The sequence below is a fragment of the Labrus mixtus genome, chromosome 8 (genome assembly GCF_963584025.1).
Source record: "Labrus mixtus chromosome 8, fLabMix1.1, whole genome shotgun sequence".
NCBI classification, from domain to species: domain Eukaryota; kingdom Metazoa; phylum Chordata; class Actinopteri; order Labriformes; family Labridae; genus Labrus; species Labrus mixtus.
In genome coordinates, this window is record NC_083619.1 from 25,402,729 (window position 1) to 25,430,649 (window position 27,921).

The 27,921-nt window shown below is 42.9% G+C and overlaps 1 protein-coding gene, 2 long non-coding RNA genes and 1 pseudogene across 3 annotated transcripts in view; 1 reads left to right on the forward strand and 3 right to left on the reverse strand.

The window, feature by feature from the left end:
- Positions 1–15,900, forward strand: part of LOC132979533 (zinc finger E-box-binding homeobox 1-like) — a 71,226-nt gene extending 55,326 nt beyond the window's left edge. Inside the window, exons 3-9 of the mRNA XM_061045420.1 lie at positions 2,450–2,587; positions 3,588–3,778; positions 5,902–6,019; positions 7,359–9,148; positions 10,511–10,691; positions 11,143–12,101; positions 12,168–15,900. Of these exons, the coding sequence (XP_060901403.1) occupies positions 2,450–2,587; positions 3,588–3,778; positions 5,902–6,019; positions 7,359–9,148; positions 10,511–10,691; positions 11,143–12,101; positions 12,168–12,851 (4,061 nt within the window). The 3' untranslated portion in view covers positions 12,852–15,900. The remainder of the gene's footprint in view (positions 1–2,449; positions 2,588–3,587; positions 3,779–5,901; positions 6,020–7,358; positions 9,149–10,510; positions 10,692–11,142; positions 12,102–12,167) is intronic.
- A 2,400-nt stretch (positions 15,901–18,300) lies between these two features.
- On the reverse strand, positions 18,301–19,358 carry LOC132978482 (uncharacterized). Its single transcript, XR_009673931.1, has 3 exons — positions 19,322–19,358; positions 18,598–19,139; positions 18,301–18,477 (listed from the first exon to the last, which is right to left on the reverse strand). It is a non-coding gene; the product is annotated as an uncharacterized LOC132978482 (long non-coding RNA).
- Positions 19,359–20,846: 1,488 nt separating this feature from the next.
- LOC132979527 (acyl-coenzyme A thioesterase 1-like) lies at positions 20,847–25,222 on the reverse strand (annotated as a pseudogene).
- LOC132979528 (uncharacterized) lies at positions 22,631–24,162 on the reverse strand. Its single transcript, XR_009674057.1, has 2 exons — positions 24,107–24,162; positions 22,631–23,552 (listed from the first exon to the last, which is right to left on the reverse strand). It is a non-coding gene; the product is annotated as an uncharacterized LOC132979528 (long non-coding RNA).
- Positions 25,223–27,921: the final 2,699 nt, after the last annotated feature.

The following is a 27,921-nucleotide window of genomic DNA, read 5'->3' on the forward strand; positions in this document are numbered from 1 at the left end:
TGCGTTTAATTGTTCTTTTTTCTTGTAGTAAGTCATAAATGTTTGAGTTCCTGTGGTCTTGGATGCAGCACGAGCTTAAAACCTGACTTTACTTAGTGATTTGAAGCATCCATTGGCGCTTACAGACTGCCATGTGAAGGTGGAATACTTACGTCCCTCTCGTGCGACATGTAAGGCAAAGAAGTTCCTCCCCTGATCTGCCAGTGGAGGTAGTGACAGAGGCCTAATGGGGGGAACGTGCTGGCATTGTGTAGCGTTGGAGCCGGCGAGGGGGAAACAGCGCTGTGTGTGTGTGTGTGTGTGTGTGTGTGTGTGTGTGTGTGTGTGTGGAGCTCCTCCTGTGTGCTCACATGCCGTGCCTCCTGTGCTCCCTCTCAGCAGTCTGCGAGGGCCATTATGCAATGTGAATCCACACACTGGGACACCTTTAATATATTATTATCTCCGGTGGTGGAACTGTTGTAGAATCACAATCTGTGAGCAGCTAATGTCAATGATGACCAACTCGTCTGCCAGAATCATTGTGCAGTGAATTAAGATGGACGCAACACCCTGAAGGGACATTGAAAATGAATAATTAAAGAAGAGTTTGAGGTGGAAGTTTAAAGGTTCTCCTCTTTTGGTTCTGTCAGAGAAGGTAACAGGAGGACAAAGTTATTTTTGGGGGTGTCAGCATGCGGGCAAAGTCTGAAGGCAAACCAAAGATTTTTTTTTTTTTTTAAGTTCAAATGTAGCTGAATTTTTATTCCCCAGTCTACTACTGTACCTTTCTGATGGGACAGATATGCTTCTATTTTAATCATCCATCTGTTCATCCATTGTACTCTATTCTTCTTCTGTTCGACTTCAGTGATTGTGTGCAGGGCTCAGAGCGCTGCCAAGACATGTTTGTCAAACGCTCCATACTGTGCCTGAACACAGACGCAGCACTGGAGATGTAGACATGCTGTTAGTGTTGATGGACTAGCAGGAGGAATGGAGGAGAGAGAGAGAGAGAGAGAGAGAGAGAGAGAGAGAGAGGAAGGAGAGAAACAGAAAAAAGAGAGAGGGAGAGGAAGGAAGCAGAGAGAGAGAGAGAGAAAAACAAGTGAAGAAGAGAAAGTGGGATGAAAGGTGGATGAGTGTGTCTCTGAGGAGAGAGAGAGCTATTGGAGAGCTCTGCGATGAGATCATGGGAAGCAGAGATCTGTGTGTTTGAGATGAGGCTTAACAGGGCTCGGCCTGGGTCTGCGTTTACTTTATGAACACTCACACACACACACACACACACACACACACACACACACACACACACACACACACACACACACACACAGCTGCACCTGTCTCTGACAAGGCTCAGCAGGAAGAGGCGTGGCCTTTGGCACAGGTCCTGCCTGCACTTAAAATGCTTGGTGTCCATAGTAACTCCGGCCGCAGTTTCACCTCGACTTGTTTCTTTATCAACATTTTTACACACACACAAAGTGAGGGAACGACTCTGTCCCAGATAATTAACTTCTAAAGAACATTTTGTAATACCACACCGTGCAAGAGAGCTGTTTGTCCAAAACGTCAGGATGAAAGAACAGTCACTATTTACTGCTGCTGCTGCTGCTGAGAATATAAGAAGTACACTGCATCTTTCAAAACTATTTAATGAGGTTCTTTCAATCAAGGCTAATCAGAGAAAATGAAGAGAGCTAATAAAAATAAAAAAGACAAAGAGGGTTCAATATATACATTTATATCATCCCACAGGTCACGGTTACTTTCACAGTACAGAAATCACATGAGCAACATTCTGGTCTTTTCTTTTCTTCAGTCTTATCCGCCAAGTAATTCAGCACCTGAAAAGGTCGGAGGAACATACGCTGGAGCATTTTCTTGACGTGAAATGTAGTCTTAAAGAGTCATTACAGAGACTCTTACTGGAGCTCATTTCACTTTCTTTGGGATTTGAGAAAGTTTACGAACTGATTTTGTAAAAAAAAAAGTTTTGACATAATGTGTGAGTAGTTCTAAATATTTCATAAAAAGCTGTCAAAATCATATTTTGTCTTCTTTACTTCATCTGTGCTGTTATGATGTGACCCTGAGCCCATGTTCCTAAAAACACCAACAGTGAGATCAGAGGATATTTCAGATATTAAGAAAAATAATAATCAGGAATTGTGCATTTGAAACAATCTCTAAAGCCTTTTGTATAATAATCCAAATATTTTAAAAACAGGTTTTCCTCAACTCTGGTTTGTAGTTGTACTCTGCAGGGTTTGATGTTAAAAACATAAATTGCCGACCTTGCAGAAAGTTCAAATCAACATGTTTCTGTTACATGTTTGTCAGAGGGAGTTAAGAAGCTCTCTGCTGCTCTCTAGTGGTGGTAATGTAAAACAGCATGACATGATGCCAGCGTTGTATAAAACGGGCTACAATGATCCTAACCTTTGTGCGTTTGTGTGTGTTTCAGTGAAGGAGGAGTGTGTGTCGGAAGAAGAGGAGGAGGTGGTGAAGGAGATTCTCCAGCAGGGAGACACAGCCGTCATCTACCCCGAAGCCCCCGACGATGAGCAGAGTCCTGCAGAGACGGGAGGTGCAGATGAAAATGGTAACATTCACACACAAAACAAACGTCTGTGTGGCTATTGAAGTGTCTGCACACATTCATTTTAATAATAGTATCTATATTTATAAAGCAGTCTTAAAAAACAAGGGTTTACAACATGTGCAGAAAACAACAAAGAATAAGAACCCAAAAAACAAAGAAACCCACAGATGAGACCCCCAGTCTACAACAAAACTCCAACAGTAAAATAACCCAAACCACAACCAGACCAACATTAAAATCCAAACAAAGTCAGAGCCCAGGCAACATAAAGACTCACAGTAACTCAGGCAACACAGGAAACCTGGCAACTTAGGTTGAAACCAAGACAACTGAGAATCTAAGAAGATAAATAAGCAATTAAAAGAGACAGAAACAATAAGAAATAAAAACATTAGGAAGAGATAAAAACAATAAAAATGCTTTTAAATGAGCACTAAATAAAAGCTGTTCTTCTTTCTTCCTACACTTAACTTGATGTTAAACCTTATTACCTAAGTTTCATCGTCTTATTATTTATTGCAGGCCTTAGTGACCGAGGTCAGCTCACTGTTAGAATCAGTTATTTCACTGTGACATCATCGACCCAGAGGTGTACAGAGACACGTTTACTAATACTGTTAGGGTTGTGTACCTGTTAGTAAGCCTTCAGGTCCTGGGTTATATTGTAATCTCCCCTCTTAATAACACGCTTATACTGTTTTCATCAATATCAACTTCAGGTTTTGTCATATCAAAGGGCAGTGACTCAGTTCATCCAGAAAATAAAGTCAGTCATATATTTGTAGCTACAGTTTCAGATTTCAGCCCAATATTCAGGCAGATCAAACAAAAAGAAGATTGAATATGCTCCTCTGGATGATTCAAAGCTCAGCACATGGTCAGAAATGTTCAGAAACAGCAAACACAGGATTTGTTATGAATGTGAAGTTTATTAGCAGTTTGAATCCAGATGAAGGAGCGAAAGCATCACCCTGTATCTCCCCCTTGTCCCGTATCACAGGCACCCCCGCCTTACACATTTGCCCCTACTGCTCGCGGGGCTACAAGCGCAACGCCTCGCTGAAGGATCACATCAAGTACCGCCACGAGACCAGCGACGACAACTACAGCTGCTCGCACTGCAGCTACACCTTCACGTACCGCTCACAGCTGGAGAGGCACATGACCCACCACAAGAGCAACAGGGAGCAGGTAACAGCAGCACCCGAGGGCGACGACTCTTTTTAAAAGTGGAGGTCAGAAGGGTTTTCTGATCTGCAGGCTGGTGTGTCACACAATCCAATCTTTCCTAATAAAGCAGTGATTAAGAGCTGTTTCTGGGGAACTTCAGGTTCTTATAATATATTTAAAAAAGTGTTTATTTTTGTCCTACATAAGGAGATTTTTTAGACCTGGGATTTAAACCACTGATGAGTGTTTTTGTACCTTACTATCTCCTTTACCAGACGCTTGAACCTCTTATCCGTCATCACTTTATTTCCTTTTGCTATTTTGCCGATCCAAAGTTGTGCTAAAGAATGATCTATTAAAGGATTAGTCGATGTGTGGGTTGTCTTTCATACACACACTGAGTTTTTCTCATTTAAGAATAAAATCTGCTTTTTAATCAGCAATTATCTTCAGTGTACAAAAATGGTTCCTTTAACCTAAAAAGGTTCAAGTTTAACAGTTTAACAGGGGTGCAAAAGCTCAGCAATCACACAGACTATATGTTCTGTCAGCCCGTTTATCATAACGAGTAACACAAACTGAATTTTGAAAGTAACATTTGTATGTATTTCTGTTTTCTCGTTTAAATAAATCGTTTTATTTTTATGAGAAAGTACAAACATAAAAGCCAGAAAGCTTATTGTAGCAGCTTCCAATAATTATAGAATAATTTTCTTTAAAATAATAAAACGTAAGGCTTTGTCATTAAACGAGCACTAACCGGTAATCCTCTGTTGTCATGGTAACAAAAACCTTCAACCACGCGTGCCAATGAGAAAGTGATAAAACATTTAGGCTACTAATATTGTTTTTTTTTTTTCATTATACAGTAAAGTAGCACAGATGCTGCAAAGTTTTACTCTGTTTGGGAAACTGTGACAAACGAGTTGAAAAAAAAAATATTAAAAATATTCATCACTCTGTTTCCTCACCTCTGCCTCCACCTGTACTTAAAGAGCATTTCGCGCGAAATGTTTAAAAAGTATACAAAGGTACCAAGTAAACAAAGGTACCAGTTACGTCACGCAGTGCTGCATGCTGGGAGAAAGGGGGCGTCGTCTTCCTCTGAGGAACGGACGCGCTCACCTCACCTCACCTCATGGCACACCTGGCTCCGTGGTTACCAGCAGCGGACCTTACCTTTTGTCTTGTTCCGCTATTGTTGGTTAAATCGGGGAAAGGGAACATCCTGCATCGGATAAACTTAAAACAACAAACGGAGCACATCCGTGTCCTGGATTACTGACACTGATCGTTGTCTTGTCTTTGGACCGAGTGCAGCGTGTTTACTTCACATTCATAAGTACAAACATCGGCCTTGTAGCTCTTGAACAGTTTTGCGGTAAGTTGGTGCAAGTTTGGGTCGATCTTAAAACTGCATCGGGTGGGCTGTACTTGCAAAGGCATGGTCGCATTTTGTCTTAGAAATCAAAACAAACTTAATGCAACTCTTTTATTGACATTATTTTTATTTTATTATAGTTTCTGGATTCGATCAATCGAGTGTTTAACTTTTTTTTTTTTTTAACTTTCCATGGGCTTATGTTTATCTCTCCATGTTTATGTTTAGAAGTATTTGGCTGAAAATGGTCACATGTAGTTAACAAAGTAGTTACCACATGTTTGCATAAACGGTTCACTCCACGTTTAATCCTCATAAAGGCAGCTGGGTTGTTGTTTAACCTATCTGAGATAGAAAACCACGCCCACTCCCATGTGACCCCCCCCCCCCCAACTGCTACGTTTACATGGCTCAAGGTGGTAAGATAAAACCAGCTGCGTGTCTGGGGTCAAGGCCTCTTTTATCTTACAAAAAAACACACAACCCTTTTATGTCAGGATCAGAAGTTTGTGAAACTGTTCTGAGAAGTTATTCTGCCGTGCTTCTTAATAATAGTCATTTACAAAAAAATAATCACGAGTGCAGCAAATAAAATAGAAAATCCAGGGAGACACCATTAAAGACAAAATGAGCATTACATTTTATTCAAAAGGTGTACGCTCGTACTCGGTTTTTACATTTCTTTCTGCAGACCTGTAAATACATTTTGTGTATCATTGTGTTTTGGGGACTCTCGTCAATGATTTCTTTTTGTCCGTTGCAGCGTCACGTTTCCCAGCCGTCAGGAGGACCGGCTGGTTTCCGCAAATTCAAGTGTAACGAATGTGCCAAGGCCTTCAAGTACAAGCACCACCTGAAGGAGCACCTGCGCATTCACAGCGGTGAGCCGTTGCCGTGGGAACTGCCTTTCTCAGTCATTACACTTCAGAACGAACACACACACACACACACACACACACACACACACACACACACACACACACACACACACACACACACACACACACACACAGCCTGGCAAACTGTGAGAAGGCCACTAATTGCTGGTTGCTGGTAACTGATATGAATGATCTGTTTTCACACAACTGGAAAGGTATCAAATTAAGGATAAATAAATGAATGACATCATGAAGGAAGAGACAAATAAGAGACTATAAGAGTGACCCGAGAAGATAAAAATCTACAGCAGTTCAATTGATATTATTGATGTATTTTATAACTACAGTGCAGAACTTTGCTTTACAAAATGTCACAACATTGACCATGTATGTATGCACTAAAATTTCAGTTCAAGATCTTTGCCCGACTACTAAACAGTTCATTCCTTTCTGTCTAGATCCTGGCAATGAACTTCAGCCCTTTTCAGCCGTTATTAATTTTAATAAATTTTATTAATTTCAGCCGTCATATTGATACCAGAATGTTTTATTATTTTTGTCCCAGTCTGTAAATTCACATTGTGTTTCTATGTTGTGGAGGCATGGCACAGCGGGGGGGCTTCACACACACAGTTAGACATGCACAAACACACAGTGCTGTACTCAGCTGACACTGTCTGGACCCTGTAACGCCTCTGTTACTACCTCCAACGACGGTACAGGGGGGGGGTCCCTTTGTTCCTCCATTACACCTCCGCGACGTTTAGATTGAAGGCGAAGCGTCAGGGGGACGTTAATATCGCTCTTTGAAACGACAGTCTGATTATGGCTAGAGTAACACGGTCCAAAATTGGTGTAAAATATCTTTAGAGGTTTGATGTGGTCAAAGATGAAGTAAACAATAATACAAATTTAAAATCAGTTCCAGGGGTAGCCAGTAGCCTAATGGTTATGTTGCGCGCCCCATGTACAGAGGCTATAGTCCTCGTCGCAGAGGCTGTGGGTTCACGTCCGGCCTTGGTCCTTTGCTGCATGTCATCCCCCCCCAATCTCTTCTCCCAACGTGTCCTGCCCCTGGCAAATATGGCCTGAAAAAATCAAAAAAAAAGTTTTTTTCCTGTCATTCTGCATTTTTTTTATATTAAACTCTTTGTAATGAAAACGTTTTGTCAGTAACCTAAAAAACAAGTAAGTTCAACATCCAGCCCAATGATAACTGAAGTGTACAAAGAGGAATAGAAGAGAAAATATAAAAGATCATAAAGATGAGAGTCGACCTAATTTAACTTTTTAAGGAGCTTATTTTTTTAACACTGTCATTTTTTCTGTGTTCCTCATTCAGGTGAGAAACCCTACGAGTGCTCAAACTGCAAGAAGCGATTCTCTCACTCAGGCTCCTACAGCTCCCACATCAGCAGTAAGAAGTGCGTGGGTACTGCGCAACCCAATGGTGTCCCTCGAACATTGATGAAAGCCCCTCCCCCTCCCTCCCAGACCACTCCGGTCGTAATAGCTCCAGCACGCATGATTCTTAAAGAGAAGACTGACAGCAAACCCCTGCAGGAGCAGATTCCCGTCACCCAGATCAAATCTGAACCTGTGGAATACGCCTGCAAGCCTGCGATGGCAGCAACCACCACTTCATCCGCCACCAACGGCGTGGTGAACGGCGGCTCGACGCAGCCGGCCGTGGTTCAGGCTGCGACCCTGCCCCAGGGCGTGGCCATGGTCTTACCCACGGTCGGCCTGATGTCGCCCATCAGCATCAACCTGAGCGACTTGCAGAACGTGCTGAAGGTGGCGATGGACGGGAATGTGCTCAGGCAGGTGCTAGGCTCGGCGAACGGCGTGGTGACGCAAGGGAAGCAGGGAATTGTAGTCCAGCAGCCGCAGCAGCAGATCATCAGCCTGCCGGCCTTCGTGGATCACGACGGCACCACAAAGATCATCATCAACTACAGCATCAACCCTGCAACCGCGACCACTGCCACGACACAGCCTGCAGCGCTTGTTGCCAAAAACAATCCTTTTCCCTCTGCTCCTACTGTCACCACTGCTGCAGCCCCCACCCCCAGCAAAACAGACAAACCCCCGACCCCAGAGGTGGCAGACCTCTCGCTCGTGAAGGCGGAGCCAGAATCGATGCCCATCACGGAGTCAGACGCGGTCACACAAACGGAAAAGAAAACCGCCCGGACTTCAGACTCTCAGACGGCTCACATGCCGAAAGTGAACAGCTCCAGTACGTGTTTACTCTGCGACGACTGTCCCGACCACTTGGAGGCGCTGCACCTTATTCAGCACCGCAAAGCGGCCAATGGGGAGGCGGTCGACTCGGCCGCTTTGGACCCGTCCTTCGCCGATCTGTTGAGCGAGGCCGGGGTGACTCTGGAGGACCAGCCCGTAGACGACCCCCTCTCTCTCCTCAAGAGTTACTTTGCCTCGCACGCCAAGCCCAGCGAGGAGGAGCTGGCTAAGATCGCAGAGTCCGTCAGTATTCCTGTTGACGTGGTCAGAAGGTGGTTTGCCAAGATGAACTCTGGGAAAAAAAATGTGCAGCAACACCGCAACAATGCCACAGCGGCGTCCAAAAAGAATTCCAGTTCAAAGGACGCCTTGAAGGAGAATGGAGAGTCCGAGGATGACAGTACCCGTTTAACATCCAACAGAGCGTCTTCACAATCCAGCAGCGCGTCTTCCTCAGACTCCTCGCCACTCAACGGCGACCTCGTCATCGTGAAGAGCGAGCCAGAAGACCCGGAGCCTATCGACTCGCAGGCGGAGCCTCTCGACCTCTCCGTTCCCAAACACGTCGCAGCCGCGTTGGACGCTAACGTGCCCCCGGTGAAGCAGCAGGAGCAGCCCCTGAACCTGACCTGCCTGAGGAAGGAGCAGTACGAAGGGCGGACCATCTACGTCGCCACGCCGCAGACCGGCAGACCCGTCAACATCGTCAGCGCGGCGCAGCTTCCAACGTTGGTGGCGATCGCGGGACAGGGAACAATGAGCTGCCTGAGCACCATCAACTCCACGACCAAGCGCACCATCCTCATCCCCCAGCTCACCTACACCTACGCCTCTACAGCCGGCAACGCCACCGGAGTGAAGACTGTGGTGCTCAACGGTCACACGGTTGGTAGTTATGAACGTTCATTCTAACAAACTGTTTTATTTTCAAACGCTTTGTTGTTTTTCCACATTTTTCTTGGGTCACTTGAATGATTAAAGGCAAAGAAAAAAACGTGTTTACAGTGATTAAGTTTCCATTGCACATGATCTGCTTTGAAGGAGTTATCCCACATCCCAGGTCGGGTGTGTATTTCATATTTCAGCTTTGAGTTCAGTGAATATAAATCAAGTTCTGTTAATAAAAGCATCACTTTATCTTGGAGTTAACTTATTTCGCCCTCATCAGTTCATCTCTTAGTTTTAGTTTTTTCATCAAATGAAAGCTCTGAAAAGCCAGAACCTCCAAAAGACCAGGGGGATGTTGTCAGTATTGCTTGTTTCATCTTACCAGAAGTTATGTGATATTTTTCCACACTTCAAGTTATTATAAGTACGACGATACATGTGCAAGAAAAGCAGCAGATCCTCAAACTTTCATAGATTTATGAGATAAATTTATAAGATGAAGTGTAATAATCCTGAAGGGACGTCTGGGGATTGGCTGCTCCAACATTATAGTACAAAAAGGAGTATTACAGAGTGTCAAATATATGAAAGACACAACACATGAGGGTGATAAACTCAGAGACGGTGCAGTAAAAAGGTTTATTAGAAGTATGATATGTCAAGTAACAGAGTAAGCTAAGCACAGGGCTCTGTTGATGTGAGCTCCAGGTAGTGACCAGATGATATAATGAAAGAAAACGACGCCCTCAGTCCGCTGCTGAAGGGGCTTTTGTTGGACTCCAGGGTGACATGCAGGGGTTGAACAGTGTCGTCCATGACACTGAGCATTTTCTCAGCATCTTCCTCTCAGAAACTTCCACTAGAGACTCAAGACCCCCCCCCCCCCCCCCCCTTCCCAGGACAGAACCAGCTACCCCGGTGAGCTTACTGAGTCTGTAAGCATCATTTGCTTCATCCTGCTGTCCCGGCACACGACAGGGTAGGACATCATACTGGATACAACAGAGCCAGGAAACATCTGCAGCACGGTTCTTCTGCAGATTTTGAAAGGTCATCTGAGTCATCTAGGAATAAACAGGCAGCTCCAGCCCTTCTTGTATACATGGCGTCTGGATTTTTAGACCAGTCTGGTTTATTGTCCTTGTGGATACCCAGGTACTTATAATTGTCCACAACTTCCACTTCTGTATCATTGATGGTGACCCAGTTAAGACGGGTCCTTTGTTTCCTGAAGTCCACCATGAAAAGAAAACACTGAAGTTTACAGATAGCTGAGTGAAAGGCAGTGATTTATGCATTAACATTAACCACCCCGACCTCTGACACATCACCTTTTTCTTCCATGTGCGGCAGGAGAAGCAGCTGCAGCAGCTGGACACCGGCTCAGACTGCGTAGCCCCGGCGGAGGAGGACATGGACCCGGATACAGCTGTGCTGGCTAAGAAGCCCCGGCTTGAAAAGGGCGTCTACCCCTGTGATCTCTGCTCCAAGGTTTTCCAGAAGGGCAGCTCCCTGATCAGGCACAAATACGAACACACAGGTATTACTGAATATTGAAAATTCTGCCAACAAATATTCTGTGAATTTAAATCTTTAACTCTTGATTAAAGGTTGAGTAACTTTTGTTGAGCAAGGTTTTTGTTTTGGATACCATCAGTCATTACACAAGTTGTGCTCGTTGTGAATGTTATGAGACAGCTGGCCTGTAAATAAACCTGCTCACAATAAGTTCAGTGTTGATGGACATGAGACTCATGAGGTGAGTTATCAGGATTCTTTCCCTGCAGCTCAGGCTAGTTTCACACAGTGGTTCCACTAAAATCACTTTTTTTTTTATTGCAGTTTGCAAGACCTTTGAGACCTCAAAACAAGCCTCAGCGCATGTTGTCATGTCAGCCGTTTATCAACAGTGTGACTCGAGTTATGTCACATAAATGTTCTCCCGATGTCCAAAGGGTGAAAATGCTGACTCTGTTTTTTTCTGTCTGCAGGAAAACGTCCCCACGAGTGCCCGGTGTGCAAGAAGGCCTTCAAACACAAACACCACCTGATCGAACACTCGAGGCTGCACTCCGGCGAGAAGCCTTACCAGTGTGACAAGTGCGGGAAGCGTTTCTCTCACTCGGGCTCGTACTCCCAGCACATGAACCACCGCTACTCCTACTGCAAGAACGACGGGTCGAAACCAGACCCCCGACCTCGCAGGCCCCACGTGGAGCTCAGCGGCCACGAGGCTGGACTGCAGTCAGACAGCCGGACCACCACCCCGCCCTCCCAGCTGGACTCAGACGAGAGGGAGAGCGAGGAAGACGACGACGACGAGGCCATGTGCATGGACGACATCCGGGTCATTCAGGTGGATGACGGCGAGTGCGAGATCTACGAGGGGAACTTTGAGGACGACGACGACGACGAGGAGGAGGAGGAGGAGGAGGAAGAGGAGGAGATGGATGAAGAGTCGATAAGAAGAGCGGCGGCCATGGACTTAGCTTGTGATGTTGTAGAGGTGGAGCTGCAGGAAGATCACGTGGTGGAGGAAGAGACGGGGGGGAAAAGTGAAGGAAAGGGAGTAGCAAGTGCAAATAAAGAAAAACTGGCAAACTGTGAACCAGACTCTGAAAAAAGAGTCGTGGAGGGGTCAGAGAGTTCTGAACCCGCTGTGGACTTGAGGACAAACATCAAGAAACCTGTAGAGGTCAAGGCGACAAACGGCGCCGAGCCTGCAGACGCCATGGCGACAAACATCGCTGAGAATACAGAGGCCATGGCGACAGACGGCGCCGAGCCTACAGAGGACATGGCGACAAACATCGCTGAGAATACAGAGGCCGTGGCGACAAACGGCGCCGAGCCTACAGAGGACATGGCGACAGACGGCGCCGAGCCTACAGAGGACATGGCGACAAATGTCCCTGAGGACTTGACGACAAACATCGCTGAGGCCACTGAGGTCATGGCGGCAAACGGTGCCGAGCCTACAGAGGACATGGCGACAAAAATCGCTGAGTCTACAGAGGACATGGCGACAAACGGCGACGAGCCTACAGAGGACATGGCGACAAACATCGTTGAGTCTACAGAGGACATGGCGACAAAAATCGCTGAGTCTACAGAGGACATGGCGACAAACGGCGGCGAGTCTACAGAGGACATGGCGACAAACATCGTTGAGTCTACAGAGGACATGGCGACAAACATCGTTGAGTCTACAGAGGACATGGCGACAAACATCGTTGAGTCTACAGAGGACATGGCGACAAACATCGTTGAGTCTACAGAGGACATGGCGAGAAACGGCGCCGAGCCTACAGAGGAAGCTACCACAGACAGTGCTGAACCCACAGAGGAAGAGGCAACAGATGTCACTCAACAAACAGACAAAGTCCTGAAAGACGTCGTCAAACCTCCAGCAGCAGCAGCGGCGGCGGCAGCGGAGGAGGAGGAGGAGGAGGAGGCTACAGATATCACCCAACCTACAGAGGAAGTGACCTCAGACTGCGCCAAACCTACGGATGAAGTAATGACTGATAGCACCGAACCCGCGGAGGAAATGGCGCCAGACCGCGCTGCGCCCACAGAGAAAGTCACAGACATTGGCCAACCCGCCGAGAAAGCGTTGAAAGACTGCGCCGAGCCCTCGGATGAAGCGACGACGGATGGCGCTCGACCTACAGAAGAAGCGACGACAGACGCCAAATAAACGAAGGAAAATCTGTCCGGGGGGCGGGGGGACAGTTTGAATCCGTGACTCTCCTTGAAGTCGAGTTATCCGAGACAAAACCGCAGAGAGGTCGTGAAGCGGCGGCGGTTGCCTGATCTTAACGGTCCACTACTGTGTACAAAAACCCAGGTGTGCCTGAACTTGAAAACAGGAAAAAACAAAGACTTTTTTTTTTTTTTTCTTGTGGAAAATGAAATATCAGTGTTGAAATTGTTTATAGAAGTACAGATTTTAACTCACCCATCAACTTGTTAGACTTGTTACTGAGACATCCCAGGTTGTTTTTATTGTTTTGTTTGTTTTCATTTGGTCAGTGTTACTAATCTCTTGACATTTTAACCTGTAAAGTTGAGGAAGATTTCTATACCTTTTTATTGCAAATGAAGTTTCCTAAATCAGTATTTTATTGAGTTCTACGAACAAAAACCTCTGCACTACAGTATTCCTGGTTTACCTACGGATACATGCCTCATGCATCGTATGCCCTTCAGTGTTATAAAACGTACACTAGCTAGCCAGGTGTCGTTCATGTGCGTGTTAGTTTGCTAGTTAGCGTTAGCTTTGTTTTCAGTTTGACTGTTAGCCTTAAAGAAAACAAAGTAATCTTGGGGGTGGTGGGGGGGGGAGGGGGGAGAGGGGGGGGATGGGGGATGGGGAGTCCGGGACGAGAACGTGGCTTCTGGACGCCATAACCAAATTTATCCAATCAGGGAAGGTAGAGTCACGACCTCAAAGCCAGCATCAGGCGCGTGTGTTTTGGTCACCCGGCGTCGCCTGAGCGGGGTGGAGTCTCCACGCCCTGCTTGGCTCGGCCGTGTCACGAAACGCGCGTGCCCACTCTTACCAAGCTTCTCCTTATTTTGGTCGATTTCTGTTCTCAGTGTTTCAGTGTTACTAGCTTGTATAGATATATGAAATGTCATACTGTACGTGAAGGAGCGGGGCCTGTTTCCCGCTCCACCCCAATGCCTCCAGCCTTATGCAAGACCTGTGTGCTGTTAAAAGTGCCATTGAACAGTGTTATTATTTCTTCTTCTCACATGTAGCCAGTATTATATGTTCCTCTGTTACTTAAAAGACCCATATTGACTAATGTTTGTGGACTTGCACAGAACAGCAGATCTTTTTTTTTGCCATATTTACTGCGAGAAACGTAACTGTGAAATGAATTAGTTAACATTTGAAGGCCTTTAAAAGTTTTTGGACCGCACAGAAACTCTGGAAAACAAAATATTAGAACTTTCTTATTATGATTTAGCCCATATTAAAAAATAAAAGGCAGACGGTCAAAAAGCCAATTCTAATTTAAAAATGGTAGACTCCGTGAGTGATTCTGTCTTCACACCAATCTTAAACCCTTTATATCACATTTTCTGAATCAGCAAATCCCTCGACTCGAAGAGCTGAAAACAAAAAGCGGACCGTATTGTCAATCAACAAAGTCCTCAGTAACTCACTTGACTTCTCTTCTCGGCTCTAGATGGCGCTAAGTCGGCCCTACCTTCAACATATTTAGAAAAAGATTGTGCTTTGAGTCCTGATGCTTCTTGAAAATGTGTTTGTTGAACATGAATTATCAGTTTTGGAACATCTGACAGTTTGTAGTTTCTCAACACTGTCCAAAGTATTTCACTTTTTTAAAACTACAATTTGAAAGATTCTGAAGTGGAGAAAACGCTCAGCGAGCTAACCTGTGGATATGAAATGCCTTTTAAACTTGAGATAATCACTTTTCCCGTCGATGTTAGCAGTAAAAAATAAAAACAGTGAGTTCATTTGTTGGTTTGAAGATGTTTACAGAAGTGAATTCAAACAGAAAATGGAACTTTTCAAAGCTAAATCTTGACTTTTTACTCCTCAAGTTCGGCTCAGAAAGGCTTCAAAAATGTATTAACAAACTCAAGATAATTTTCATGCGGAGCCCAGGAAGTCCAAAAAAGTAAAATAAAAATCTTGTGTGCACAATATAGTTATTTTGTAAGTACAAGATCCCTTCTTACTTGTATAATTTACTTATGTTGTGCACCCAGTTTTGTCTTTCTTACGTTTTGGGACTTCCAGGACACCGTAGTTTCAAGTATTTTGCAGACAGATTTTAGAGTGACATTTTAAAGTTGTACAGACTTCTGCACTCGTTTTCAGATGGTAAAAAAATGAATAAAAAAGAGTTAGTGGCAAGCTGTCCCGCACTTCAGGTAACAAATGTTAGTGAATGTGGTCTCTGTTGAAGTGTTTTCAGTTGTTGAAGCCGAACAGTGTTTGAAATATGAGTCTGTTTCAAATAGTTTGAAGTGTGTCGTCAGTATGTTTTTTTTTGTTTTTTCCGACAATGGCAGTATTAGAACCCTTTTCACAGATTTAAAAAAAAATGTACCTGTTTAGTTTTTAGGAGACTTTTTTATATTTATGTGTCTTATTTTTATATTTTCTTTAATGGTTATTTATTACACATTGTAGTGTACATTAATGTAGTTTGAATTGATACAATAATATATTTTAGTATGAAAAATAATCTCAAGACAAACAGAAAAAAAAAGCCCTAATGTGGTTCTGGGAGCTTAAGTTTGTTTGAACAAAAAAAAAAAGGTATAAAAAAAAAGATAAAACATGTATTCTGTAAACTTCTGTTTGAAGCTAAAAGAGAAGAAGAAAAAACGCCAGGAATGAAGAGAATTAGAAACTGTTACATGTGCATCCGCTCTCTGCGTCGCTGCGAAGCTACTGAATTCTACAAACTCTGTGATTTAAAAAAAAAAGCATGAGTCGTCGCCATTTTACCGAAGGATCTTGTTATGAAGCCGTTCCTCCTCCCTCTTTACTTTGAAGCCAAATTTGAGATCATCCCTCCACCCTGTTTTTTTTTTGTTTTTTTTCTGTTCTGTGCCAACTCGTTCCATTGTAATGTCCAAGGCTGCATATTGTTCGTTCTGTCCTCACCCTTTGTAAATCCACTGTCTTTTTGTATCGTTTTTATTTTAGATTTGCTCCATTTTTATGACTCCCCATCACAATAAAATATAAGAAAGTGTCTCTGAGTCACGTGTTGTACTTTGTAGCTTTCTTACTCTATCAGTCGTATGGCTTATTTAACATCCAGAAAGACTTTTTATAAATGTTCTGTATACTGAAGATCTTCATATTACTTACTTAGATCAGACAAAAGACAGGCTGAACACTTTTAAGTTAAAGGTGCAGTGCATACTTTTGTTTACTGTTTGTTTACCATTTGAAATCTTAAAAGTAAAAGCAAAGGGAACTTCTATGCTAAACTTACCTGAGTCGTGTGCAGTTTGTTAATTTGTTTAGTAGTAAGTAGTAAATAAATAAGTAGTTTATTATTACTAATTAGTGAATTGAGGACCCAAGACTATTAAAGTCAAACAGATTAAAGTAGCTGTATTTACTAGGGGTGTAACGGTACACAATAAATTTGGTTCGGTACGGTTCTCAGTTTTGAAGCTTCGGTTCGGCACAGTAAAGGGACCTGATGCAACAATATTTTTTTCTTTTATTAGGAACATTTAGAATTTCCCTTCCACATTACTAGACTAAACAAAGATGATGGACAGACAGGTCTGATAGAGGAGCTGAGGCCTCCATTGTCAGGTCGTTTACAATTTTGACAGTTGAGAAGGGAACGTCTCTCCGCGAGGGGGCGTGGCTTCGGCGCATTCTATGGACACGCCCACAGCATCCCAGAGGAGAGAGAACAGCTACATTTTTCATGATTTTGAAGCTTCATTTTATAAACTTACAAGTTTTTTTCATTGCTGAAATTTGGCCTGGTGGTTAATAATGTCCTAGATGTGATTATGTTTATTATGTGCTCAAAGGGCATTCAAACAACTGTTGGCTTAATAAACTAAAAGGTGTCACTGTAATTAAAAATAAATATTTTTACATATAGGCTATATTAATTACTTCATTTCATTCTAAAATACTTGATTTCATTCATATATTTTATTTATTGGAGACTCTTTTGGTCAAAGGATGCAGCATAAGTTTATTTTTTTTACAATGTGTAAATTTAAAATGTTAACTAGCAGGTGTACAAGTCTGAACTGTCGACGCTGCACTTAGCCCAATGTGTGTAATGGAAGCCTGTTTCTCAATAGCATAGCTAGCCAAATGAAATAAGTTTAGCTAACCACAATAAAATAATATGTAACTTTACCACTTTTTGCATTTATTTATTAACCAGACAGCCATCCTCACACTATAATTGCCTTTGAATTTTATTACTATTTGGTCAAGTTTAACATTTTTGTGATCAATAATAAGGGAAAACTAGTTTTCCATTTACAGCCTTCTGTTGTACCTGTTTTTTAATTTACACAATAAAGGTAAAATAACCCCACCGTTATCAATATCACCTAGCTAATAAAAGAAAAGGTCTATTGTCAGTTTTATCTACATACCTGCAGGTCCTCATGCTGATTTTCATAATTACAACACACAAGTTATGCAACCGGATATACTCAGTAGTATTGAGATTAATGTAGTTTAACACATAATATTTACGATATCATAGTCACTGTTAACTAAACCATATTTGAAGAGGTGCACCTGTGGAGAGTGCAGGATGATGCACACAGAGGTGGAAAGTGTGCAAGCAGCTGAACGCCGTACGTAAAGATAAATAGTTTCCTTATACAAAATGATCATTCAAAGTATGAATACACAAGATTAATACTGGATCGTCAGAACTGAAACACCTTCTAACACATACTCCAACAGGTTCAGAATACATGTCTGGAGCTTCCAGAGGAGCCACACTGCATGACTCTTCATCCAGGCCTTGAGCCTGTCTGCCTGAACCCCTACTCCCTGAAGGATGCTCTGAACATTTATCAGACAGACTATGGACCGCTGGAGATGAAGGAGAGAGCTGTGTAAGTCTGAAAAAAACATTTTTATTTAGGAATGTCAAAATAAGAGTTATGTTAGTCAAATTGAATGCATTTCTTAAAAATAAGCTGAGAGTTTTAGGAAACACAGAGTTGGTTTAGTGTTAGTTTAACTCAGGTTTGGTATTGTCAGGATCAATGCACAGCCAAACAATTAGAATGTAAAGTGTCTCTGAGTTATAAATAAAAAGCCTGCACTCATGTGGTGCCTACAGACAAATGTAAATAATCCAAAATAATGTTTTACATTCACAAAAGTTCTAGACAGTACAAACACAAGTTAGTGAACATCCAAAAATGACTAGAGAATATACTCAGTAGAGAGCAGTCATCCACCAAGGCCAAATAAATCAGAAAAAAGTGGTCCCCCCCCTCCCCCCCCAGTATGACATCTCATCATCCTGAGCTACAACTCCACTCATGTTAAGTTAACTTAAATGAAGTCCAGCTGATGCTGAGGCTTTAACTTAATATCCACACATCATGTATTAAAATCACATGACTTTAACATTTTGTGATAACGCTTCACAACAACTGGATTATTCGTCAAAACTAAAAATGTATGGTTGTGGATAATTAATGTAACTTAAAGCAAACAAAGAAAAAAAAACAGATGTCCAGGCCAATCCATACAGCCAAATAGATTTCAGGCACGCTGCAGGTTGATCCATCTTTCATCTTCTAGGGATCATGATGTGCTGCATAAGACAGAGAAAATTAGAAAACAAGACTATAAGACCACTTAACCCAAAATAAATCTTGATGAATATATAATCACATTACTTTTTTACGTTTGTCATTATAGGCGTGCTCGCTACCTGGCATCCTTTGTTTCCTGGTGCTGGGGATACCTGGGAAAGCACAACCGGGTAGTGATACCTTCCTGCGTTGTTGTCCGTATCCACCAGGAGTACCCTGATGAAGAGGAAGAGTACACCGGTTTTAGGCCTCCAATTTAAATTATTTCCAAGTTAATGTATTGTTATGTTTGGACATGTGTTTTATATAAAGTTATTTCATTTATTTAATAAACTTTGAATACGTTCCTCCATTCCCTCTCTTTCTGTACAAATCCATTCCCACACATGTATGTTACTAACTTGGCTTCCATAGTTCTGGGTTCTCTAGTTGGTGTCCTCTCCCCTCCTCTCACTCTCAGCAGGTGTTATCAGGGCTGTGGAGTCTTGAGGAGGAGACACTCGTGTGGAGGCACTTCTGGGTTACAGAGAGGAATGTTCCTTTAACAAACGTGTCAGCTTCACAGAGTCTGGAGCAGGTGGGGCAGATTTTAAAAAGCTCCAGGAGCCAGTCCTCATACACCAAGTACTTCACCATGTCCTGCACTGCCTTGGCTGGTGCTCTGTTGAGAAAGAAAATAAAAGACAACAAAGTAGTTGTCACAAAGTGCTAATATGTTACGTTCATACTTCAATTACATGGCAGATAAATGTCAGTCATGACAGGCAAATAAAAAAATGACGAGGAATAAATTAACCCATTAGTTCTTTTTTTCAATATCTATAACAAGCAAAGTGAACTAACTGTTCAGTGATGGTGTCAACAAGTTCAGAAATACTGGTGTCATCAGGATCTGCAAAGTTTGAACTGTTGTCACATTCCTGAAAAGATGGAAACTCCAAGAGAGGGCGTTTTGTAGGTGGGCTGTCAGGTGATGCAGTTTTTCACTTGAGTGGAGTAGATGAGAAGAGTGGAAGAACTCAGGATGCTGTGCTTCCCACAGCAACGCTCCTGTTGGCCACTGTAGCTTGAAAACCTGGAGAATACATGTGCAATTGTTTATGTGCACTGTGTGCAGAGTTGGAGCTATGAAGTTAGAAAATAAATCTTAACATTTTAGCAGCACTTTGACCATCAGTGTTTTTTTGTACAGCCCGTATGGTCTTCTCTCTTGCATGAAAACATTAGTAAACTGTATGTCAGTAAAATGTGTAAAATACTGTATTTATTCAGTCACAATTTTTTTTTAGGTTTTTACCACAGCAGTAACATCAGCATGGTGCTCATAAAATAACTGTGATTTTACTTTACAGGGACTTGAAGAGTAATAAAGAACGTATAAAGAACTCCATCCGGTTTATATGCAACTGTCCAAACTGACAGGGCTCGAGGAACTAGTAATCTGCACAGTTTGCACAGTTTATGTTTGAAAGTTACGAACTAAACGCTGTGTCCCATACCAGCGGCCGCAGCCTCCCTCCACCCTGAGGTGTGCTTCCGCTTTGCGATCCGCGTGGGAACACAGATTAAAGCACTTCTGTGTGCGAACCGGACCGAAAGCCCTGTACCGAAACGGTCCAGTCCGAGTCCGAGTACCTTTACAGCCCTAGTATTTACAGATTGATTTTGGTTTAAAAAGAGCTCAGGGCCCATCTCTAATATAAACAGAGATTCGGTGGGCTACAGTGTGATTTTGTGAATGTGTATTCTTAGGTTTAGTTAATACTGACGGACACTTTACATAGCAGCCTCCGTGTGTCAAAGTGTAACTGTGACAGAGCCGCTGCTGGTCAATAGGAGAGGCAGGCAACTGGCCAGTAAGCGGCCCCAGAAGGCTGACAAACTTTAAACCGCTCAAAACGTGCAAATTTTGCAATGACAGTAGGAAAAAAAAAGATTAGTGGGCCCCATATGACATTAATTACTCGCATTACCCTTCTTAGCAGAATGAAAGTCACTGTAGCTAAATGGAGAGGAATTATTAAAGAAAGAGTAAGAGTGTTGATACACTGGCAGACGGTGGTCGGAGGGGCTCCCAATTTATCTTTGCCTAGGGCCCCAACAGACTCCAGAATCGCCACTGAGTGTAAAAGCACTTTTAGTAGTCAGATTGCTCAAATCCATCGAAGCCATTTTCTAAACAGAATAATAAGTGTGAGTTGTCGTTATAGTAAGCAGCAAAAACTTCAGGGCACTGAAGTTGCATGTTGTGACAAATTAAGGCAGGTCTCAATTAGACGCCCCCCATGCATTTAGTGTTGAAATAGTCTCCAAAAATGAGGAGAAAAAGGAGCAAGACACAAAAAATAAAGACGATCAAGAGAGAGAAGAAAGTTCAGATGAAGTTTATTCTCCTACTTTTAGATTGGAGATCTGCATTCAGCACTATTTAACAGACCTTCTTCCTACATCTTTGCGAATCAGTTAGCCGTTATACATCACTACTCTAGTATTCATTTACAGCCATCTAATCAGGATTTGTTCCTGGGTCATTTCCATCATCCTTCTCTATAACTTCTTCTTGCGGAGCATCACATCTCAGGTGAGTCCCGAAGAACTCCTGGATCTTCTTCCACAGGTGGACTTCAGCTGCTGCATGGGACTTGGGCTCACCCCCCCCACAGGAACAGCATGCCCACAAAGCCATGGAAACAGGAGGGACAGTAGGGCCCATAAGGCGGCTCCAGGTCATGCCCTGCTCCGGAGTAACACCAACGCTCAAAGTTGTCCTTCCCATGATGCTTCAGTCTCTCCACCATCATGTCCATGTAAGTCTTACTGTCCCAGTTTAAGTCATCCTCTGAAGCCATGAACAGAAAACGCCCCTTTGCTCTTTCGATGGGGACCAGACTGCCCTTGTTCTCCTCTGCCCGGGGATCATCAACACTAAACTTGCCAGTGTAGGCGCCAGACTCGGTGGGAATCACCTTGTTAATGTCAAACATTAAAGCTAAGAGGATCTTGTGCTTTTTGTAGAAAAGAGGAACGGCAACATTGGCGCTGCAGCTGTTGATCGACACCACTGCTTCAAAAAAGCAGCAAGTGAGAGAGCAATGTCTCCTCCCTTTGATCGTGCTATTACACCAACTCCTTTCCTGCCCACCTGAGGAGACAAACATGAAAATAAGGAGCGATGAAAATGTACACTCAAGGCAAAACATCTCATGCCCTCCATACACTAGAAGACTTGAAAAAACCACAACTAATGTCTGACACCCTCTCACATCTAAAAACAATGTTTCAGCAACTCAGAGTTTCAGACAGACTAAGATTTTGCAACGACAGGCATGCAGGGTCACTGAAAGACAACTATATTATCTTTTAAGATAACTTTGTGAAGGTGATAACATGGAACTTTGACGTATGGAGTGTCTCCAATGACGAACATTGAAAAGGTGTTAACATCTTCTCAGTGACGTCTCCATCGGGAGTTGTTTGAGGGTAGAGTGTAGAGTGAATTGTTAAACCCCCCCGAGGGTTTGGACAGCGCTCAATGTGGCAGACCCCCCACAACGCGCAGAGTGGACATGTGTAGGGAGTGGTATGAGAAAGTCCCCAGGAGAACTGCACCGTTGCTCACCTCCCATCATTTTTTATGTCACTATATTGCAGGGAAATTGTAAAAGCCTTTCTTAATAGTTTGTTATTTTTTCAAACCAACCAATTTATTTGCGACTCCACCGTGAAAATAATCATGCATAAATTCACGACTAACAAAAATTAGTAGAAAAATTTTAATTGTATTATAGCTTAACATACAAAAATGTCAAAAAGGCACGCACATCCAAGAAAGTTTAAGTACCGGATGCTGCACAAAAAACATCCAAAGATAGAAAAAGTCTGCACACCAGAAGCTGCTAATAGTCCAGATGGATCTCTTTGACGTTTGCCAGCTTATCATTGAACACAGCTACTGTCAGAACCACAAAGCCTTTGTTGGACAGCAGACTGGCTCTTTTCTCAGAAATGAACGAGCTGATATCCAACACAGCAGGGAACGGACCTTTTCCTGGACAATGAGATGTTAAGAGTTAAAAGTGTAATGGCTCAGCATGAAGGCAAACTCCAACTACCGCCGACAAGGTAGGAATGCGAAGACAGGGAGACTGAGGCCAAGTTTACGTTGTTTAAAGCACGGACAAGAGTTGTACCAGGCCAGAGCCAAAGACAGTCAGATCAGACAAACAAATAAGAATAATGTGAAGAGCACGTGATGTGATGCAAAGCTGGAATATATGACACAATCTGGTAAAAAATACAGTTAATACAGACTTCTGAAACAATTTATTACATTTAATTTAGCAGATAACAATCAGGCTTCAGGAGGTTTACCTGAATCTAAGCTTGACTTCAGCTATAGCTATATTTTGAAATGTGGCTGTCCTTGCAGCAAAAAAATTCATTCAACTCATTGAAGTTATTATTATACATCACACTCACATAGTTTATGTGTGATTCTGGTAACATTTCACAATAGAAAGGTACACATCCTTTGCATAGTTACAAGGAAACTAATGAGTACTACTAGTTAATTATTAGTAAATGGGGATATAATGAGTTACTTTACATGAAATTGATCTATAGTGTAGCTTTTTATTACTTAATAGAGAATGAAATGAAGCATCATACTGGGTAGTTACTCAGTACTGAATCTTTGCCCTTCATGTCTTGGTATTGAACATCTGAAGGAGGGTCTGTGCATGAACTGCAGCTTCATGCCTCGCACATTCAGTGCTGCTAGGCTGGCAGATGTGGAATCCCTGGCTAGTAATGTCGGCCTCTCTTGATCAGAGGTACTGGCTCCAGCCCAACCAGTGCAGTCTAGACGATGAGCGTCTGAGACTGTAGGTGCTCCCCCCAGGAAGAAGGCAAAGTCTGTCAAACTGTCTTCTAAGGTGGGTCAGTTGACAAACGAATTGGCTCAGATGAAGTCCATACTCATGGCTCTCCACCCTAGTGTCTGCACAGTGTGCTAGCTTACACACTCTGCCTATGCCCGAGCTGGTCCCAGTGGAGGACATCATGTCAGTGGCAGCTTCAGCTGCTCTCTTCAATGAGTATAGTGAGGTTGGGCCCTCCCATACTTCGGAACCAGGCTCCCGCTCTTTAGCCCATAGTTCTGTGGATGGGTCTGAGGACAATTCCATTGGATCAGTTATTCGTATGGCGCTGGCCAAACTACAGCTAGACCTAAGGCACGCAGCAGCACCTGCCAGCTTCTCTGTTCCTCCCTCAGAGGAATACTTGAAGGAGCTGCATGCCTGCTGGCGGGACACAAAGGCTCCCTCGCGCCTAACATTCGATGGCCATTTGGTCTGGGCCACATGCCGCCGGTTGATCCTGCAATTGCCTGCCTCATAGTCTCCACTGATGAAGCTATGAGGCCTGATGCCAGGTGCCTTGGACCCCAGTGTCAGGTCACGGATGACATACTGACCAAAGCATATGACCAGGCTGCACGCATGGGGCGTATTCGTAATTCCCTCTCCCACCTCATGCTGGCCATGTAAGCTGCCCTGCAGCAGACTGGTGGTGGACGCGTCTCAGTGACGCTTCAGTACAGGCTTTTTGCCCTCATGTCACGGGAACATGGGTGTTTGATATCCACTCTGGTCCACACGGGACGTCAGGTGTGGCTTACTGAGGACCCTCCATACTGTCCCTGTGGAGCCTGAGGACCTGTTAAGCTCAGCCGCTGTACAGGTACTGGAGCAGACAGTCAAAGCTGATAAGACCAGGCGGCAGTTCTCGGGTCTTTGCATAGGCATGCCAACCCCTAATCTTGGAATCCTTGAGACGTGAGAAGACTCACGTTTAAGTGAGGGACTAGAGAGAAGAAAAATAACAGACTGTACTCACTGCTTATTTGGATGTCACATAAGGGTTTTTATATCATAGTCATTCCATGGAAATTAACATGCAATGTCCTGCTATGAGCTAACTGAAGAGCGCGACCATTAGCCTGCTAACACACAGTGCCGCTTGGGCTTAGGGCTTAATTATAGTGGGCTCCAATTTGCTAACTCCTTTGTGCAAATGCGAGGGGAGAGGGGTTGGAGGTGTGTTGCTGAGAGCGGAGGATTCAGTGCGTTGGAGGTGTCTCCATGCTGGTGCTCAAGGGTGACATCTACTGGATCAAAAAGTCGCACATTCTTATGAGGCCCAATGTTTGCACTCAGATAATAACTTTTCAATAACTATTTCGCCACCTACCTGGGGGAGTAAACAGGACTCCTTGAATATTCCCCTCTTTAACAGGGAACCTGCTGACCCCGTCTCCCATCAGAAGTCTCTCATTGGTCTCTTCTGCTAACATCCTGCCCTCACCCTCCTCATCATGCACAGAAAACTTCACCACATGGGGGTCACTAGAACGGTTCTTGTAAAAGTATTTGTGCAAAGTGTCTGGCTTCATGGACCACAGCAGACCCATGGGCTCCACCCCGATGTAGCTCCCGCTGAGTGAGGGGTCTTTATCCACGTCGATCTCCCCATTTCCATCAGCTCTATAGGTCGCCAAGGAGCTGAAGACCACCCCCCTCTCGTCAGTGGATCTGGCTCTCACGGTGACCACCTGTCTGGACCTCAGCCCGGCCACCTTCACCTGAATGGGCTCATCAAACAAACATCTGGAGCTTGGCAGCAGCCTCAGTCTGACCTGAGAGGACATCTCTTCTAAGAAATAAAAAAATAAAAAAGTCCAGTCACATTTTTCATAAATGAATCTAGTCGAGATTAAATGTCAGTCTGACATAATTTCATAAAGGAAAGGGAAAAGAGTTTCTGGAAAAAAAGCTTCTGGTGCTCACTAGAAAGGTTAAGATGCTCAAAATGAAGTTTTTCTTAATCACAGGTGCGTGAAACTAATAAAGATCTTTAACAGTGTATTATGGTCTGTGAGTCAGAGGATACTTTATTTAATAGAACTGACATTTCCCTGGGAGGACTCTGCGGAGGAAGCATACCAATGGAAAAAGCTTAGATATGCATGTTTATGTGTTGTCAGTATGTTTTTTTTTTTTTCCAACAATGGCAGTATCAGAACCCTTTTCACAGATAAAAAAAATGTACCTGTTTAGTTTTTAGGAGACTTTTTTATATTTATATGTCTTATTTTTACATTTTCTTTAGTAGTTATTTATTAAACATTGTAGTGTACATTAATGTAGTTTGAATTGATACAATAATATATTTTAGTATGAAAAATAATCTCAAATAGGAAAAAAATATGGTTCTAGGAGCGGAAGTTTGTTTGAACAAAAAAAAAAAGGTATAAAAAAAGACAAAACAGAAAAGAGTGTGAGTTGTTGTTATAGTGACTTCAAAGCACTGTCTGTTTAAACTATTTAAATGCCTTTTCAGGACATGATCATGTAGACCTTAAAGCACACTTTGACACATTTCAGCTTCAAGCCTTTATGAGGAAGTCAAACAGAAATGTTGCACTTGGTGCTGTAGTTGTAGCCTTAAAATATACTCCAGCAGATGGCATTTCAGCCAATGTATGTACAAATGTATATCAGACAACATGTGCAGACTCAGGTGGTTTGCTTTGAAGAAAACAGAGTGAGAGTTGCCCTGTTTTTTTTGTTTTTTTTAAATCTGTAGCAAGAATAAAATCTTTCACCAGGTGGTGCTGGAAGACCATAAAACACATCTTTGCTCCACTAGAAAGAATTACAGTCTCCACAATTGAATGTACAATTAGAGCAGAAATTAGCTTAGCATGTATGACCAGACCGTGAGCCATCATTGTTAATTGGGTTGTTGTTCTCTGACTGCTGAGAGGAGTTTTGAAGCTTCGTCTAAAGAACAAATCTATGAAATCTAACCTGCAGTTTTTTTTTTCTTTCATGGAGAAAAAAACTCTGTTTTGCCATCTTCATGGCTGATTTCCCTGTGGAAACATTATAATGAGCAACTGAGGATAAAAAAAGTCAGTGACTTGAAAGTGAGATGGGGCTGTTTTAAGTCATCAAAGCAATCGTCAAAGTTTTCTCTGTGCCATTAGAGATGAGCTTAAAAAAGGATCTAAACAGCATGTTAGAGATACAATCAAATGAAAGGTACTTTTCCCCTTTGTGTGTGCATCCCCCGCAGGTAATCAGGTAAGAGTATAAGCAGCTTTAATGGGAGGAAACTAATGTCCAGGTAATGGAAATGTTTTACCCAAAGCAAACTATACTGCACGATAAAGACAATTTATAGCACCGAGGATTTCAGAGTAAATGGAATTAATGTTGTTCTGATGAATATTCATGATGCACCTGATGATGGTGATTTTGCTGTGGGCGAGCTGCTGAGTGTCCATTGTAAAGGAAGTTAAGACATTTTCTTCTTTAATAATGAAGTTACAAGTGATTCAGCATGAACAGACCAACGAGGACTACAATATGAAGACCAGTCAAAACTTATGAGCATTAAGAAAGCTGCTGCCAAAGATCTAACGAGACTCAAGAGAAGCCAAGACATTATCCGATATTAAACATCAACACTGGCTTCCTTTTTTTGTGTAGATGTAGAGTTCAGGGTACTATTGTTAATAAATAATTCTATTTGAATTAGCATAAGGGCATTATTGGGATGAGGGGTTTCTTCACTGAGCGCTTATCTTGAGTTTATTTCAAATTGAGATATCTCTGTTTTGTTATGTATTTAACTAAATGTTCTGCCGTATGTAACCAGTGGGTGGCAGTAGAGGTCTGCTGCAGGTTTGTGAAGAGACACTAAATTATTATTTTTTTTAGACCTTAATGGCTCATTACTGCAGGAGAGGGCTGCAGCCTTCCATCAAAGTGAGGCTTCAGATAAAATATGACAGGAGTGCCAATGAAATACACAGCAGCACAAATAGGAACGGAATCAAACTGAAAAAAAGGGATTGTGGATAAAAAAATTGTACCTCATTTGAATTATCATCATGTCCAAAAGGGTTCCCTTTAGTGCAGTTTAATTTCATGTGTTAGAGAAATGTGCTCTAAGATTTGTTCAGTGTTTGTGAGTACGCATCAGCACTGTTGATATTACCACCAGGGGGAGCCAAAGTCAGGACTTATTCATTATTTGACAGTATTGGTCTAAACAGACAGAACAGGACAAGGTCAGTGAAGGGAAAAGGTGTACTGCTACAGAGGGCGCCACCAAAAATATTATCCTGCATTCTCTGAATAGTCAAAGGTATCCCTCACTGTGAATCATTGCAGTTAAAAATGTAGAGATAAAGTCACTTTCTACAGCTTGTTGATAACCATATCGTTGACACGTGCTCCCCGCTGCAGCATTTTCTAAAACCTAAAGGGGATCGTCAGGACCCTCGGGGCACTCAAAGAGGGTCTAAGTATTTTTTTTTTAAATTACATTTGAAAAGTCAACAGCTGTAGTTTTATCTTAACAATTCATAAGTC